The sequence below is a fragment of the Mycteria americana genome, chromosome 15 (genome assembly GCF_035582795.1).
Source record: "Mycteria americana isolate JAX WOST 10 ecotype Jacksonville Zoo and Gardens chromosome 15, USCA_MyAme_1.0, whole genome shotgun sequence".
NCBI classification, from domain to species: domain Eukaryota; kingdom Metazoa; phylum Chordata; class Aves; order Ciconiiformes; family Ciconiidae; genus Mycteria; species Mycteria americana.
This window is the reverse complement of record NC_134379.1, coordinates 13,257,397-13,273,127: the sequence shown is the minus strand read 5'-3', so window position 1 is coordinate 13,273,127 and position 15,731 is coordinate 13,257,397. Positions and strand designations below refer to the sequence as shown.

Here is a 15,731-nt window from a genome sequence, read left to right as displayed (position 1 = left end):
GAAGCGGATCTGCAGAGAAGGCTGCTGAGGGTCCTGGTGGACACCAAGTTGAACTTGAGCTAGCAATGTGCCCTTGCAGCAAAAAAGACTACTGATGTCCTGGGCTGCATTAGGAGGAGTGTTGCCAGCAGGTTGAGGGAGGTGATCCTTCCCCCTCTACTCAGTACTGGTGAGGTCACACCTGGAGCACTGTGTCTAGTTCTGGACTTCCCAGTACAAGGGAGACATGGGCATACTAGAGAGAGTACAACAGAGGGCCATGAAGATGATGAAGGGACTGGAGCATCTCACATATGAGGAAAAACTAGGAGAGCTGGGACTACTCAGCCTGGAGAAGAGAAGGCTCAGGGGAACCTCATCAACATGTATCAATACCTGAAGGGAGGCTGCCAAGTGGACGGAGCCAGGCTCTTTCCAGTGGTCCCCAGTGCAGGACCAGAGGCAATGAGAACAAACTGAAACACAGGAGGTTCCCTCTGAGCATCAGGAAACAGTTACTGCTTGGGTGACTGAGCCCTGGCAGAGGTTGCCCAAGGAGGTTGTGGAGTTTCCATCCATGGAGATATTAAAAAGCCATCTGGACATGGTCCTGGGCAGCCTAGGTGTCCCTGCTTGAGCAGGAGGTTGGACCAGATGACTTCCAGAGGTCCCTTTCCACCTCAACCGTTCTGTGATCCTGTGCTGCCTCCTTCTCCAGGAAGCACATTCCTGCTACACCTCATGCCAGCACTAGCACTTGGGCCGCTGCATGACAATGTGGAGCTTACCTGGCTGAAGATTAGTTTGCCAAAAAGCCCCCAGGTTCCCAACTCTCTACACTGTTGCACACCTGAGCCTGCTTACGAGAGGTTTGGGACTGTACTGCTGGGGACAACTGCCTCCATGGGCAGAAACTTGCATTTAAGATGATTCAATGTGACCACAAAACCACAGCCTCAGTCCCAGCAAAGGTGAAGACAGTCACCACCACTCCCAAAAGCAGGCTGTGGCTCTATCTTTTTGGAAGAGAAAAGAGATGAGTTGGCTGAAAATTCACAAAAATCTCCCCCAAAAAACTGAAAAAAGCAGAGTTTTGACCATTTGCACCAGCACCAGCAGGGACGTAAACAAGGATCGCCCCTGTTGCATTTCCTATCAGAGGTTCCACTCTGGTAGTGCTGAAACAAGTCAGAATATGCAATCAGCTTAAAGAGCAGAGGAATTGAAAGTACAAGTCTCCAAACTGTTCCATAATTTATCCAAGTGGTTTGTAATTGTTGACTTCCTTCTGCAATTGCCATTTTCAGCAATTTGTTCTCTCCAGGTGGCGATGTCCTTTAATTAAAATCAATTTTATTACATCCTACAGGCCTACGCATGATGAAATATATATGTCAAACTGCTTTTTTTTTTTTTTTGCATAGACTACAAGGCATCAAAGGCATCAAAAAGGCATCAAAAAAATCTTAAGGCTGCCCTATAGTATCACTGAACAAAAAATGAGCAAAGCATTCTAGTGCTGGGTAAGAGTAAACTCATCTAAAGACGTGTTTCTTAAGAACATCTTTTCTTTGTGATATAGCAAATGGAGTTTGGTGTTGGCTCTGGATGCCACACACAGCAAAAGATTACAAGATATCTCCTCTTGTGCAGGGACAGAGTGGATGCCAAACACAATCCTCCTTTCTAGGCCTGAGAAGCATCAGATGCTGTCAAGAACAATGACGTTTTCTAAAACACTGTCTGCTGGCCCCAAGACCAACCTCACTCTGTATTTTCTTATTTGTCTTTTTAGCTCAGGTTCCAATATCTGGCTGAACACCTGGGCTGCATGCTGTGTGTTGCACAGGATTGCAATATCTTTGACGGGATAGCCTTGCTGCATATAGCTGTTGCACTGCCTGATCACGTACTGTGCCATTTCAGATGTTCCCATATTTGTTTTTATTATGTAGTCACCTGACAAAGAATGGGCACATTCAGCCTGTTTAAACAACTCTTCCGGCACCTCATAGGGCATAGCTGTGTTGCGTTCTTGGAGGATCTCCTCCATTAGATTAAACATGACATTGTATATTTGCTTGGCATTATGGACCACTTTGGTCAACCATTCCTGAGGATATAGTTCTGAAAACTTAAGACCACAACCATAGGGGTGAGTGAACTGGAAGACATCCAGGAAGACCCAGAAAATGCCACTTTTTTTCTTGACTAGCTCCAGGGCACATTGATGCCAGTTTTCTTCAGGACAAAAATTCTGAGCTTCATAAACCACAATGTGTTTCACTTCTGGGAAGTTCCCATTTAAAAAGGCAACATGTGTCACAGCCCGACAGCTCTCATTTCTAAAAAAAAAAAAACCAAACCGAAACCCAAAAAACCCATAAGGTAAATACAAAGAAGATGTGACCAGACAAATCTGTATTGACTGCCTCCATTTCTCAGTGGGTTCTTCCTTGGAGGGCTATTGCAGCTTACTGTCTAAAACTGCACAACTTCCTATCTCAGCTGCAGCATGCTATATGATTTTCCCAGTGAAAACATTTATTCCAAGGGATTGGCTGTGTGCAGGCATTGCTGCACAGCATGCACAGCCCCCACCAACTGGCTTTGGCTCTACCCTAAGAGGAGACTCAAGCCCACCCTTCCTACATGGAGACGGCATGGCAAGGCTCCCCAGGGGTGTCCCTCTGCCCTGCTCTCCCTGGACCAGGAAAGCAGCACAGTGCCTAAGCTCCCACGGGAACGACGGGTTCCCTTTTCTCCCCAGGGTGAGCAGGGACTGGCAGCACTTCTGCCAGACCATCTGTCTGCTGGGGCCAGGACCTGCTGCTTGGGCACTGCCGTGCCTGAGCTAGGCTGCGATTCCCTGATGCAAGGTGCCTCGTCCACCATGGTGGCCTGCTGACCTCTCCATGCTGACGCAAGTGGAAACACAGCGAGAACAGGACTGGGGAACTGCTGTGCCTGAAATCTACCAAAAGGGCAATTGTTTCTGTTCTCCTTGTATAGATGGCCCAGGTCCAAGGACCAGTTCCTAGCACAGCTGCACAAGAACTTGCATCAGGCCCAGCACAGGCAGTGTTGAGGCAGCAACGGAGAAAGGCAGGTGGGTATTTTTGGTGCTGCATCAGCCGTAATAGACTGTTAAACTAAGGCCATCATCTTTTGAAGGTCTAACACAATCCAGCAATCACTAAACGTGGGATTCTCACTGCAGTCAGTGAACGCTGGATCTGGGCCAGAGCTCAGCTCAATAATACTTTCAATACTAACACCTTTCTTGAGATGATTATTGTGTGTTTGTGTCAGCCAAAGTTATATACTTGGCAAACAGATGTAAAATCAGCAGGGCTTGTGCTGTATGTACAGAAGATGGAATGAAAGAAAAAAGGGGAAATACACATTACTGCTTACCCCACAAACTTCTTCAAGGGTTGATTTTCACAAATGTAGAGTATCTCTTCTGCAGAACACTGAAAAATGTTTCTTATTCTCTCAATGATCTTCAAAGCCACAATTGTTTTCCCTGTTCTAGGAAGACCAAGGACAAACTGCTCCTTGACTTTGCGCAGGTTCGTGGAGAGCAGCTCGTACCGTTTGAGAGTGAGAAGGCTGAAAATCTCACAGCCAAGATGGTCACTTAAGTAGGACTTAAAGTGCAGCACAACGATCACAAGTGCACGCAGGAACGTGGGAATGTCCCTGGAGATGAGGATGTAATTCTCTGGGTACAAGCTGACGTAACCACATGGGTTTTCTTGGTTTTCTTGCTGGGAACGTCATCCTCTGCAACCTCCATCTGGTTCTTTGTGCCATTCAGGTGCAGTATTTGGGGGACCACACACACTTTTGAAGCATATCCCCCATCATTGACTAGCTTATGCTTTAATGCATAAGCAATTTATCTTGAGTTTTCAGACTCAGGAGAGGCATCCTTGACTACAGTATACAATACTGAATATGCATTTTCAGCTACTAAGAGAACATCACACACAATATCCTGTTTTTTCGGCAATCCAATGTCAACAGCCCAACTCCCTGAAAATATCAGTACCCCCTTGTTAAGTGGATGGATTTGTTTTTTCATTAAATCCTCTAATCCAGGATACTCTGAGAACAGGTTGGTGCAGATGGTTTCTGCCTTCCATTTGATTTCATTAGAACCCACTAGAAAAAAGAAATAAAAATTTAGAAAAACAAAATACATCAAATAATTTACTCAACACACCAGTTACTGGAGGAATATATTATACCACGAGGTCATCAAAGTAAATGATTTAATGTCAGTAAAAAATTCAGCGTTCCCATGATACCTGGTGGTAAATCTGTAAGGACTTTTTATATGAATAAAAGAGGTATAAACTCCATGCTTCAGGCATGCCTGACTTCTAAATGAAATAAAGAAAAGTCTCTTTGGAAGGATCTGCCTCCTTTCTATCTGCCTTCTCATTACTTAGGTATTCCTCTGAAGGATATGTTGCTGCCACAGTGAGAGACTGGTGGTTGAACCAGATGGAGCAGCCTGCTTGCAGCATCTCCTACACTCCGGACTGGTAAAATGCAATGCATATAGTAAAAGACACCTAGGAGCATCATCTTGATGTATAGATATACATTGCTATTAAGTATAGGGGAATACATGAAGACACCTCTCATCCCAATGCTAAACTTGGTGCTCCTCCAAAATAATGAGTAACAGTAATTTTAAAAAATATTAACACAAATCCTCTCTTAAATTTACAGGTTAAAATTACAGCTATGCGCATTCATAACACACAGACAAATCTCAAATGCAAGCATACATTTACACTGTCACAGCCTTCCATTTAAAAAACACATTCTCATCAAGAAATAGCAATTGCATATCCTGTACCAAAACACTACTAACCGATCAGTAAATCAATCATCTGAGAGTAATCCTGCAAACAGATGTGAAAAGATAGCAAAATTACAAAAATAATTAGAAAAATTAGCAATTAATACATACATCTATAGATCAGAATTTGGAAAAAAAAAATCCATGGGCTACGTTTAATGAGAAAGTATCTGTTCGCTACTGATTGGAGCAGTTCTGATACTGCACAAGGACCTGGAATTCCGTGTCTCTCCCACGTATCTCAGAGCTTGACCTAAAGCCACAGCCCTGCTCTGCAGGAACATAAGAGGATTTACATTGCCCTTGGCTACTTCTATTTCCTTGTCTTTCAGGGCTTGGTATGTGGGAGTATCTGTTGCTCAGCAACCATTGCTACTTTTATAGCTAAAGTGTTTCTGAAATAATCAAAGTCTTCACCTAAAAAATAAAACTAAGGCAAGGTTCTCCACTCCTGCATGGTAAGGGCTGAGCTTTACTTTCCCTTGTGTGTCCCATCCTGAAGTTCCCCTGTAGCAGTGAGCAGGGTGGCAGAATTAACTTACTGGGTGACATAAATGTCTAAGCCAATCAGGCATCCGACACCCAAATACTTGGTGCTTAGCCCTGCAGACCAGCAATACAGCATTGCTAGTACCAAGCCATGGGGAGCGTACTGAGTTTTCAAGGCCTCAGGTTGGAGGCTTGTCTGGTTGCTTTGTTTGAATTTTTGTTGACCTGTTCAGAGCTTTGTTTTCCCTTGGTTTACCTGTAATAGCATTTTTTTCTAATAACCAGGTGGCTGTGGATAACAACCATCAATTTATACAGACAGCAGCAACAAGCAGATCTTCTGCACAGGGTGAGATCCTTCTGCCTATAACATGATGATGCAGAGTGCAGAAATACAGGCTGGTAGGACAGCAGAGGTCTGGAGATGTGCGATACAGGATGCAGGGCTGAATTCAGGTGTGGGGCAGTAAGAGACAGAGCACAGGAGATCCCAAGGCCAGAAATAGCTCTCAGATAGTCAGGTAAAGAAATGCAGCCCCGGAGCCAAACAAAACTGGTTTTAAGGGTAACAGAGAACAAGTATCTAACCCCTGTGAAACACGCCGTGTTTACTAAACTCCAATGGAGCAGTGAACTTGCAGACCAGTGAAGAAAGAACAAGGTGTAAAAGTGCGTTAGCAAACATACAGCAAGTGACCCCAAGCGGATCCTGGAGTAGGAAAAAGAAACCATCATCAACTACATACTCTGGATGAAAGAACTGGGGATGCTGATGACTCGCCCTAACAACCCCCGGCAGATCGGAGCCATCAACAGTAGGATCCTGAGTGGCGGTGGAAGGCTGAGCATACTGCCAGGAACAGGGGTGGATACTAGGAAATGTGCAGGTAACTATTATTATTATTATTATTATTATTATTATTATTATTCACAGTGGTATTCATTTATTGTCTTTTTCTTTCTTTATCTGTAATAACTAGATCTTGACTAATAATAATTCCTTGATTAGACTACTTAGATTTCAGTTATGCTAGAAATACGTTATTCTCTCTCTCTCTCTCTTTTCTTTGTCTATAAAAAGATTTTTGAGCATAACAGGGGGCAGACAGTGCTCAAACCCCTGGGACACTAGGTATATTCTCAGCAATTGTGTGCATTAGGGATTATGCTTAGTGGCAAAAATGGGAGAAGAGATCGAAACACCTGAAAAATGAGGGAAATCAACATTCTTGGAGCAGTTGCATCTTTTAAATACCAACAGTGTGTGCCTAAAATCTTATATTTATATCACATTATCTTCCTAGAAGTTCTGTCAAATACAATCTTAAATTTAAAAAAATATCCAGAATAAACAGCTTACCTGGGTAGAGGCATTTTTGGAGTTCAGACACACACCGGAGACCAGCTTTTGAATAAACTGGCTTGATAAGAGGAGGACCATTTGACAAACTGAGCTCATTCTCAAATTTATCAGCCAGATTTGAAAGATCTTGGGGGAAGAAAAAAGTATGCTATATCCATCAAAATCCTTCCATATGAACTTTTAAAACCCAGCACTAAAGAGTAACTAAAATTATTAATTTAAAACCTTCTGTTGCAATCCTACTCAAGAAAATGCTGCCTACATAGTTAAGAACAATGGTATTGCGTCAAACCAACGGGATCTTGATGTGCTGTGGAACAGAGAGGGCTCAAAGCATAGATGGCTTTACAGTTCAAAGGCAAGATCTAGACCCTGCATGGGATGAGTCTGTTGAGACGCCAGTGCACAGGTAAGAGATGCCCTGATGTGCCAGTTCAGCACACCAGCACCCTACGCATACCACGTAGGAACCACCTACGCATACCATGAGTCTCTTCAGTAGATGCACATCTCCAAAAGACCTTGCTGCTTTGTTCCCCTCCTACCAACGTCACTCTCTCTCTCTTTTGTGTGACTGTGTCCTTTGAAGAGACCAGACATCCCAGCTCTAAGCGCAGACGAGGGCCACAGGAGAGGTTTCACACAAGGCCAGAGCCGCCTGGCCTGGCCGGGGCTCTGCTGGGACAGGAGGTCCCCTTTGGCTAGTATATTCCTTGCTCATGCGGCCACTGCCATGGGCACACCCTCAAGGAAAATCTGTGTTACAGGGAACCTGTAGGAAAGGAGGGTTAGTTTCATCTTAAGACTGAAAAACTCTTACTCAAATCCACAGTCAGAATAAACTCTCTAGGACCTGCCATACAGGTCGTGTTGTGGGGTGATGGAACAAAACACAGGACATAGCTTTTGAAGGGGAAGGCTTTCACAATGAAGTGGGACAACATGCCTTAAAACAAGCAAGGCCTTGCACCCCTGCTCCTTCAAAACAGCCTCTAACAACCACGGCACCACACTGCGTATGCAAAGTGACGTTTCCATAGACATCTGAAACGCGTCTCAGCCTCGGAAAGGGGGAGTGGTTTGCAACCTGCTGCATACTGTGCATTGCTTGCTGAGCTGCAGAATTGAAAGGACTTTTCTCAACCTCAAGCTGAACTCTGAAGAGACGACTGACCAGGTTTTAGTGTTGCTGACTTCATGACAGATGTTCTTAGTACTTAATAAGGGGAAGGAGAAGAAAAGTTGCAGGTCAGTTTGACACCACCATTACAGCTAAAATGATTATTTGATACTTTAGTGCTGGCACACAACTTGTGCCAAGATGCTGGATCTACACAGATCAAACCAGGGCATGGAGATTAATCCTCGTTAGTGCATCAAGCGCTGGGGATTTCACTGCATGGGGATCAGTATCAGTAAGGACTTTTTTGTTTTTCAGAATAAACCCCTTTTAGGCACCTAAAGGGGCCAGATTTCCACCAGGACATCACTCCCTCCTAAGCTTCTTAACAGACAAAGCCAGCTTCAGAAGTGTTCTGCAATTCTCATCAAGAGTGATGGAAACTCCTGGGTAATTTTGAATCTTTCCACTTCATTTAGGGGCATATGGGATCCCTAGGAAGGCTTGTTCCAGTTGGGAGTGCTTCAAAATGTCCTGCTGAAGCAGTTCAGAGAGTAATGCTTCACAGAACAGTTTGCTGTTGGAGGCCAGTTACTGTACCGTCACCGTGCCTGTGACTGTGCCACAGGCTAAAGCCCCTTTCTAGGTTTGGTGAGAACACAGAACAAAAGAAGTTGGTCTTTCCTCCTGAAAGTTCACAAACCAAGGCAGAAATAAAGTTGGCACTAATGTAAATACAGATTTTACCCAGATCTGCAGCTGTCATGAGCTCCGTCCATCTCCTGACGCTCAGTCTTTCGATCCTGTCACCCACCACAATCCAGGATTCAGGGTTCTCATAGAAAACAGTGCAGCAAAACATTTCAACTCACACAGCGCATATGTAGCCCTGCAGGCGTTCTGCTTTGTCATAAACACTCAGGATGTAAGTCTTAAACTGCACGCCAGCCTGAGAGTCACAGAAGTGATGGATGGCATTGAGCCCATGGTATCAGCTACTGTTTTTTCTAAAGCTTCCTTCTGCACTTTACTGTGTCTTCCAGTGACTTTACTGCTGTCATCCACTCCAAAAAATAAATAACCACCCTGAGTGTTTACAAAGGCAGAGACATAATTTGGAAGGGTTTTTCTAATGTGTTCCAAGATATTCTCGGTAGAGAAGTTCTTAAATTCAATATGTGTTGTCTCTGTGAAACCCAGGACCTCCCCAACCATCAGCTTGTCTCTCTTTAAAAACCTGGCAGCAGCATCTTGGATGTTGCACTCCTCAGTGTTCAGAGGGGTCTCCTTTGCTCCCTCATCAAAATTTAGCAGAGCTTTCTTAGCGCTTGGCCCATTCTCATCACGGCGCTTGGCACAGCTTTCCTTCTGCCTCACAAACCTAGCAGCGGCGCTTGAAGTCATAGGGACAACCAAAGTGAAAGACCTACAGGACAAACCAGTGCTCAAGCTACAGATATGCGGCTTTGTGGATGCACTTTTCTGCTCTGGACCTCCACAGCTCCATGTTTTAACAAAAAGCAGCAAGGGACTCCGCTGCTGCATCCACATGAAACATTATCCATGTGAAGTATTCGCCGGCCTTGGTGCAATCGATGCACACCCTGAGGCTCTGCTCTATGTCCAGGCCAATGCCGTGCTCCTGAAAGCAGTAATTCTTGTCTTCACTCTCCATCCTCACTACTCCTCTTCCTGAATTCAGCAACGCACACGCTGCTATAGAAAGCTCCTTTCGTTGCCTCTTCTGCTTGCAAGAGGTCTTCTTTCTGGATATCTCTCTCCTAAAACTATTTTCTCAATATCTGCCACCACATCAGGATAGTTCGTTTTCAAATTAATCAGCAGCTGCCCTTCTTGTCTGGCCATCCTGATCCTGAAATGATAAATTATTAAAAACACTTAACGATTATACATGGCAGTGTGACAAAGGAAACCATGCGCCTTTGGCTTAGGCTTACACGCTAGATTTAATAAACAGGAAAATGAAAATAATTCTTTGCAACACACAAGCAAATCGAAGACAGATTTGCAAAGACACCCAGAGACGTCACGTTAATTAAGCTAATTTATTGGGCTCTTTTTACATATTGGGCTCTAACCGTTACCTTGAAGCTACGTACAAAACATATCCCACCTATCTCGGCCCGGCAGCAGCTCACCCTTTACAGGAGCCGTTCCGACCGACCCCTCCCTGGGGCCGCAGCCGCCCTCGGTGCCCCCGCGCCCGGCCGGCATCGCCGCGCTGCGGGCGGAAGGCCCGGCCAGACACCGCGCCGCGGGCAGAGCCCCCCGGGCGGGCGGGGACCGTCTGCCCGACCCCCGGCGGGCCGGGCCCGGCTGGGACCGGGCTGCAAAGCGGGGGCGGGTCCCCGCCGAGGGACGGCGCGGCCGGGCCGGGGCTGTCGCGGGCGGCGGCGGGGCTGCCCCGGGTTCCTCTGGCCCGCGCCGGGCTGGGCTCGCCGCCGGCAACCGGCCCCGGAAGCGGCACCGCCGTCCGCTACCGCCGGCTCGGCTGGGGGCCGGGGCCGCGCTCCGCCTCCCCCCGCCCGCTCCCGGACAGCGCCGGGCACCGTCCGAGGGGACGGCTGAGAGGCACCAGGCTGGCGGGGGACGGCGGGTGCGGGCCGCCCCGGAGGGCGGGGGGGGGGGGGGGGGGGGGGGGGCACGGGACACCGGGCCCGGGGGGACGCGGGGGTCGCAGCGGGCCCGGCCCTACCTTCCCGGGGGGGGAACGCGGGCACCGGGCTGGGTCTGGCGGAGGGGGAGGGGAGCGAGTCCCGGCGCCGCGCGGCCCTTCCCGGCGCTCCCGCCCGGTACGAACTTCCCGCCGGCGGCCCCGCCCCGCAGACACCGGGCGCTGTATTTCAAATAGTTTAATTTTAAAAATATTCTATTCAGTGCTAAAATAACTTTCCACTTCCGCGCGCGGCCGCGCCTTCGGCTTCGCCAGGCTCGATCACAGACTCGGCGGGACATGCAGTGGCGGCGGGGGAGGCCGGGAGGGGCGGCCCGGGCGCGGGGCGGGGGCTGGCTGCGGGAGCGCGGGGGCGGGGGGCAGAGCCCCGGGGCGGGAGGGCTTCCAGGGGGCCCGGCGCCCTGCCGCATCCTTCCTCGTCCCGGGGCGGGGAGTACCTAAACCGGGGCAGGGGCTCCCCGGGCCCTCGGGGGGCCGGGGCAGCCGCGAAGGGAGCGGGCTGCAGACCCCGCCGGGACCGGGGTCTGTCCCGCGGGGGCTTCGCCAGCGCCCGGCGGCAGAGCAGAGGCAGGCCCGTACCTGCCCTCCAGGGTGGGAGCGCTCCCGTCTCTCCCAACACTAATGGCTTAACCTAGCAGCTTATTGCACAGCGTCCCAGCGCGGGTCCCTGCCGCGGCAGGACAGGGCTCGGCCTCTCCCCCCCGCAACCCACGAGCGCACAAATCGCATCGTGCAGGTGGAAGGCGGCTCTCCCACTCCCAGCACCTAGGGGAGGGCGGGCAGGGGAGCCAGAAGCAGGCAAACAGCGTCTGCCAGTGCCTCGGGGGCCGCAGGGAGCCCCGCGGACAGCTCCCCTTGCACACGCAGACCACCTGCCGGAGACCCCCACGCTATAGTACGGTCAGCAGGGAGAGAGGGAGCCAATAAATAGAGGCAAATTTGCAGGTACTGGTGGCAGCCCCATCTGCCCCGGGGAGCGCAGGCTGCCTCCGCCAAGGCTGGCAGGAGGCTCCTGCCCCCAGAGCAGGGCAGGGCAGGGCAGGCTGGATTGCGACTGGTGGGAGCGCCCGTCCCTGGGGAAGGGGCAGGCTGGAGGGAAGCACCCCGTCCCCCAGGGGGGAGGGCAGGCGGCTCTGCGAGGGGCTGGCGAAGGCGCTCTCCCCGGGGACGGGCAGGCTAGCTCTCCGAGGCCGTATGGCACACAGAGTTCTGATCGGCACAAAATCTCTTCAGAGGTGGCGCACCGGAGTCCTCCTCCTCTTCAGTTACCTGCAAGAGCCAGAGGCAGAGGTCACGGGCAGCAACAGGAGCTCAGCATGCCCACCGAGCCACGTGGACCTAGACAAGGCTGTGTCATGCTGTGGGGACACCCGAGGCTTTCATCTGTGAGGAAGCCCCGGAGCATCAGGAGTGAGAATCCACTTCAGCCCTGGAGTCAGCTAGAATCATTGTTTTATTCCACCTCCACATCCCTTCTTCACACTTTAACACCTGAACTGAACCAGGGGACAGCTCGGGAAGCCAGGAGGTTTGGGGAGCTCCTGGAGGGCACTTTGGGACTGCAGAGCAAGTCCATCCGTCGAGATGATTCTGCTACAAGGAGCAGCAATGAGCATGAAAGGGCCAAGCTGGGTTTGTGTGCATCTAGATGTGGTTTCAATCCCCCTTCCCTTACCTGAGTCTCAAGGGGGACTGGCTCTTCCTTTGTGAGAGTGGGAGGCTCGTCTGCAACTTCCGAGGAAGGCAGGGAGGGCTCTGGGGAGAACAGAAGGGTTAACGAAACTGCTGACCCAGTACCCCGCTCAGTGCTGAGCCAGGAGAGGAGACCTCCAGCAGAAGACACAACTCTCCCTTGTCCACTTTCAGCAGTGCCTCAGTCATCCACCGGACAAGCAACGGCTCCAGCAGGGCCTTCCCCAGGCCCAGCCATCCACCTCCTCCCTTCCCAGCCCAGCACTCACCTTCCAGTGTCTCCTGCCCCAGTGTGGGTGGCTGCGAGTCGTCCGTGCGGAAGTCGGAAGTGTGGGCAGGACTCATGGACTCACTCTGCTGGGGACTGGGGCTGGAGTTGGGGCTGCTGTCCACCTTGAGCTGGTAGACATCCGACAGGGAGCTCTGGTTGCTGTTCTCATCTGCAGAAACAGCACCTAGTGAAGAAGAGCACCTTGACCCAGGGGCACAGGCAGCCAAGGGCAGCACTGAGAGCCAAGGTCTTGGGGAGAAGGAAGAGCACATTCAGAGGCAGTTTGGGGATTCAGAGTACAGGGGATTCACTGTCACCCATCAACATAAGGGCTGCTGGGCACAGGACTCCCCGCCAGGACACAGCTGGCATCAGATACACAACTGGTCCACGGGGGAGAGGGTGCTTCTGCCAGGGGAATGAGTCTGAGCAGACAGAGAGCAATCCTGGGCTATTTGGAAAGAACAAGCAGAAGGCACAGGGGCGATACAAAGCACTGCACTGCCAAATCTCATGTCTGCAGCTTGCGAGGGCCCCAGGCATTCGAGGGCAGGAGACCTCTTGCCTGCGTACCAAGGTTTTGTACCTCTTCTGTTTGCGAGGCAGCAATCTAACACCAGAAGCAAGGCTCAGCACCTGCCTCCGGCCAGGGAGGCAATCCTGGCACACACCTTTTCCAGGTAAAGTGGTCCCAAACTGCAGACCTGCAACGCTAACCTTCCCACCGCATCTACTAGAAGTGCCAACACATTCCCCGATTTTCCTTGCTGCACCAAGAGCTGAGCGGAGAGGCTGGGGACAGGCGTATTCTCTGCTCCAGCAGCGAGTCCATGCGCTGCCTGAGCCTTGCTTGGCTCCACCACAGAGCCTGGCCTGCTTGCGGCTGGCTGCAGTACTCCGGGATCAAGAGCAAGGTCAAGGAGATCCTCTGCCCTTTCATTCTAAGGTCCGTGCAAGTCACTGCTGGAAGAAGCGGGCTCAGCTGCAGGCAGCTACCAGCCTCTCCCCAGCAGGGACTGCAAAGTGGGAATGGGAACCCCCATTCCCCATGAAGCTTCCCACAGGAAGATCCCAGGAACAGCTGATTAAGATTCTTTCTGACAGCAAAAATGAACAGTTTAATCAGGGAGAGCCCAAAAGTGGGTCAGCATAGCCCTGCACTGAAGACATGTGCTGCTCTTCCCAATACACGTAGCATACATAAGCCAGCCACCTCCCAGCTTCTATAAGGCGTTAGAGTCTTTCCCAAGCTTGAAGGGGGCTCAGCCAGACTCACCTTGGAACTCCAGGAGGAGAGAGGAGTTGGCAGAGGTGTCAGCTGGGAAGCCATTGGGTTCTCGGGCAGTGCTGCTACTTGATTTGGATTTCTCTTTCTTGAGAAGAGAAAGAAAAGCAGAAACACAAGGTGAGAGGAGCCCACCACCAGCAAGAGGACGCAGAGGTGCACAAACTGCTCCAGAGAAGCTACTTCCTTTTCTGTCTCCCAGCAGCCCAGAGGGATGTGCTCGTGCAGGTGTTTTCCCTTTCCTTTTTGGGCACTTTTCTAGCTGAGAGGCAAAACTTAGCTGTGAAAGGTTCAGAATCAGGAGTAAAAGGAGGAATTGACACCTATCTAGGAGTACGACCAAATAGAAACAAGTCCGCTGGGGATTAAGGTAAAAAGGATCACGGGCAGGATCACTGTCCAAAAGGATCAGAGGGGATCATCTGAGAGTGAGGTCAGGTCCAAGGGAGAAAGACTGTACAGATCCATCAGCACGGCTGGATCGCTGCAGGGCGACGACAGACGATCAGCGGCAGACACTGCAGTCCAGGCTCACGGGTGAGCAAGCCTGCACCGAGGCACAGCCTTCGGTAGGCCTCGACCCCGCTGGAGGGGCCGGGGGAAGCGGCAGCTACCAGAGCCGCCCCGAGGCTGCACCGGGGCGCCCCAGGCCGCTCCCCTGCGGAGCGACTGAGGCGAGCTGCTCAGCCGCGGCTGAAGGCAGCAGCTCCCGGCTCGGCCTCGGCCCCCCGCCACGGAGCGGAGCGGCCGGGCCGGGCCCGGGGTGGCCCCGAGGGGAAGGGCCCGGCCCTGCGCGGTACCCACCTCCTTGCTGTCCGCCACCGGCACCCACTTGAATATCCGCAGGGAGGTGTCGCCCACCGTCACCCACTTCTTCTCCCTGCGCGGACACAGCCGTTAATGGCGCCGGCCCCCTCCCCCCGCCCCGCGGACGTGGCCGGGGGAAGCCGGACCCAGGGGTACCCTGGCAACAAGCCCCGCCCACCCGCCCGCCAGGCTCCGATTGGCCCAGGGGAACGCCGATCCAGAGCACCGCCGCGCCCCGCCCCCTCACCCCGCACACCTCGTTGCGATTGGGCGTGCCGCCCGCCGATCACCGGCGTTTCCGGTCCTCCCCCCACCCGAACGGACAGGGCGAGCTAATTGGCTGCTGCCTCGCTATCCCCGCCCGCTACCCCACGCAGCTCGCTGATTGGATACTCGCCACCGGAGCACCTCCACCGGCACCCGTGTGGTGCGGTGATTGGCTGCACGCCGGGCAGGCCCCACCCCCCCCGCGGCCCCGCCTCTCACCATCTGCGGACGCGCTCGATGGCCGCCATCACTTTTTTGATGTCATCCTTGGCGCGGCTGCGGGTCTCGGCGCGCACCGAGCGGCCCGACATGGCGCCCGCAGCCCCGGCAGCCCCGGCTCCGCAGCACCCGCCGCCTCTCTCCGCGCATGCGCGCGCCCCGCCCCGCCCACGCCCTGCGCGTGCTGCGTCATCGCGCTCGCCACGCCCGGAGGAAGGGAGGCGGGGTGGGGAGGGGAGAAAGCGAAGCGGCGCGTAGCGCGCCTGCGCGGCTCGCCCCGCCCTCCTGCGGGCAAGGCGGTGACGCGAAGGCGGGGCGACGCCGACGCCGCCATCTTACCTTGGGGCAAGCCCTGTCCAGCGCTGGGCACGACCCCGGGGCCCGTGCCGGTACGGCGCTGGGACTAGAGGCCCCTGGGTCGTGCATCACGTCAAGTCCCCGGCCCGGGTGGAAGGCGCCCTGCCTGTGTGCAGGCAGCAGCTTTAAAGCGCTGCCCGTTCCCCTGCAGCAACCCCCCCCCATTTAGCATCAAAGATTGAGCTTGGGCAGCTCCTCTGCAAAAGAAAACCACACTAGACCCCCTTTTCTAAGCCCAGGAAACCTCACTGGCCCTGTCTGAGCAATCACTCCCACGGGATATCGATATCGATGAGAGTGGGGGCGGG

At 52.3% G+C, this 15,731-nt stretch overlaps 1 protein-coding gene and 1 pseudogene across 4 annotated transcripts; both read right to left on the bottom strand.

Annotated features, from left to right (window-relative positions):
- Nucleotides 1–1,447: 1,447 nt before the first annotated feature.
- LOC142417276 (schlafen family member 5-like) lies at nucleotides 1,448–10,806 on the bottom strand (annotated as a pseudogene).
- Nucleotides 10,807–11,222: 416 nt separating this feature from the next.
- On the bottom strand, nucleotides 11,223–15,231 carry BCL7B (BAF chromatin remodeling complex subunit BCL7B). 4 transcript variants are annotated; one of them, XM_075517634.1, is made up of 6 exons: nucleotides 15,067–15,228; nucleotides 14,578–14,653; nucleotides 13,765–13,861; nucleotides 12,487–12,657; nucleotides 12,201–12,280; nucleotides 11,223–11,794 (listed from the first exon to the last, which is right to left on the bottom strand). In XM_075517634.1, exons 1-6 carry the CDS (start codon nucleotides 15,156–15,158, stop codon nucleotides 11,702–11,704), a joined length of 609 nt encoding a protein of 202 aa, XP_075373749.1. In that variant the 5' UTR covers nucleotides 15,159–15,228; the 3' UTR covers nucleotides 11,223–11,701. The 4 variants fall into 4 exon arrangements, with proteins under 4 accessions (XP_075373749.1, XP_075373748.1, XP_075373747.1 ...); XM_075517633.1 differs by having other exon boundaries at nucleotides 12,487–12,672; nucleotides 15,067–15,227; XM_075517632.1 differs by lacking the exon at nucleotides 11,223–11,794 and adding an exon at nucleotides 11,824–12,118 and having other exon boundaries at nucleotides 15,067–15,231.
- Between the last annotated feature and the right edge of the window lie 500 nt (nucleotides 15,232–15,731).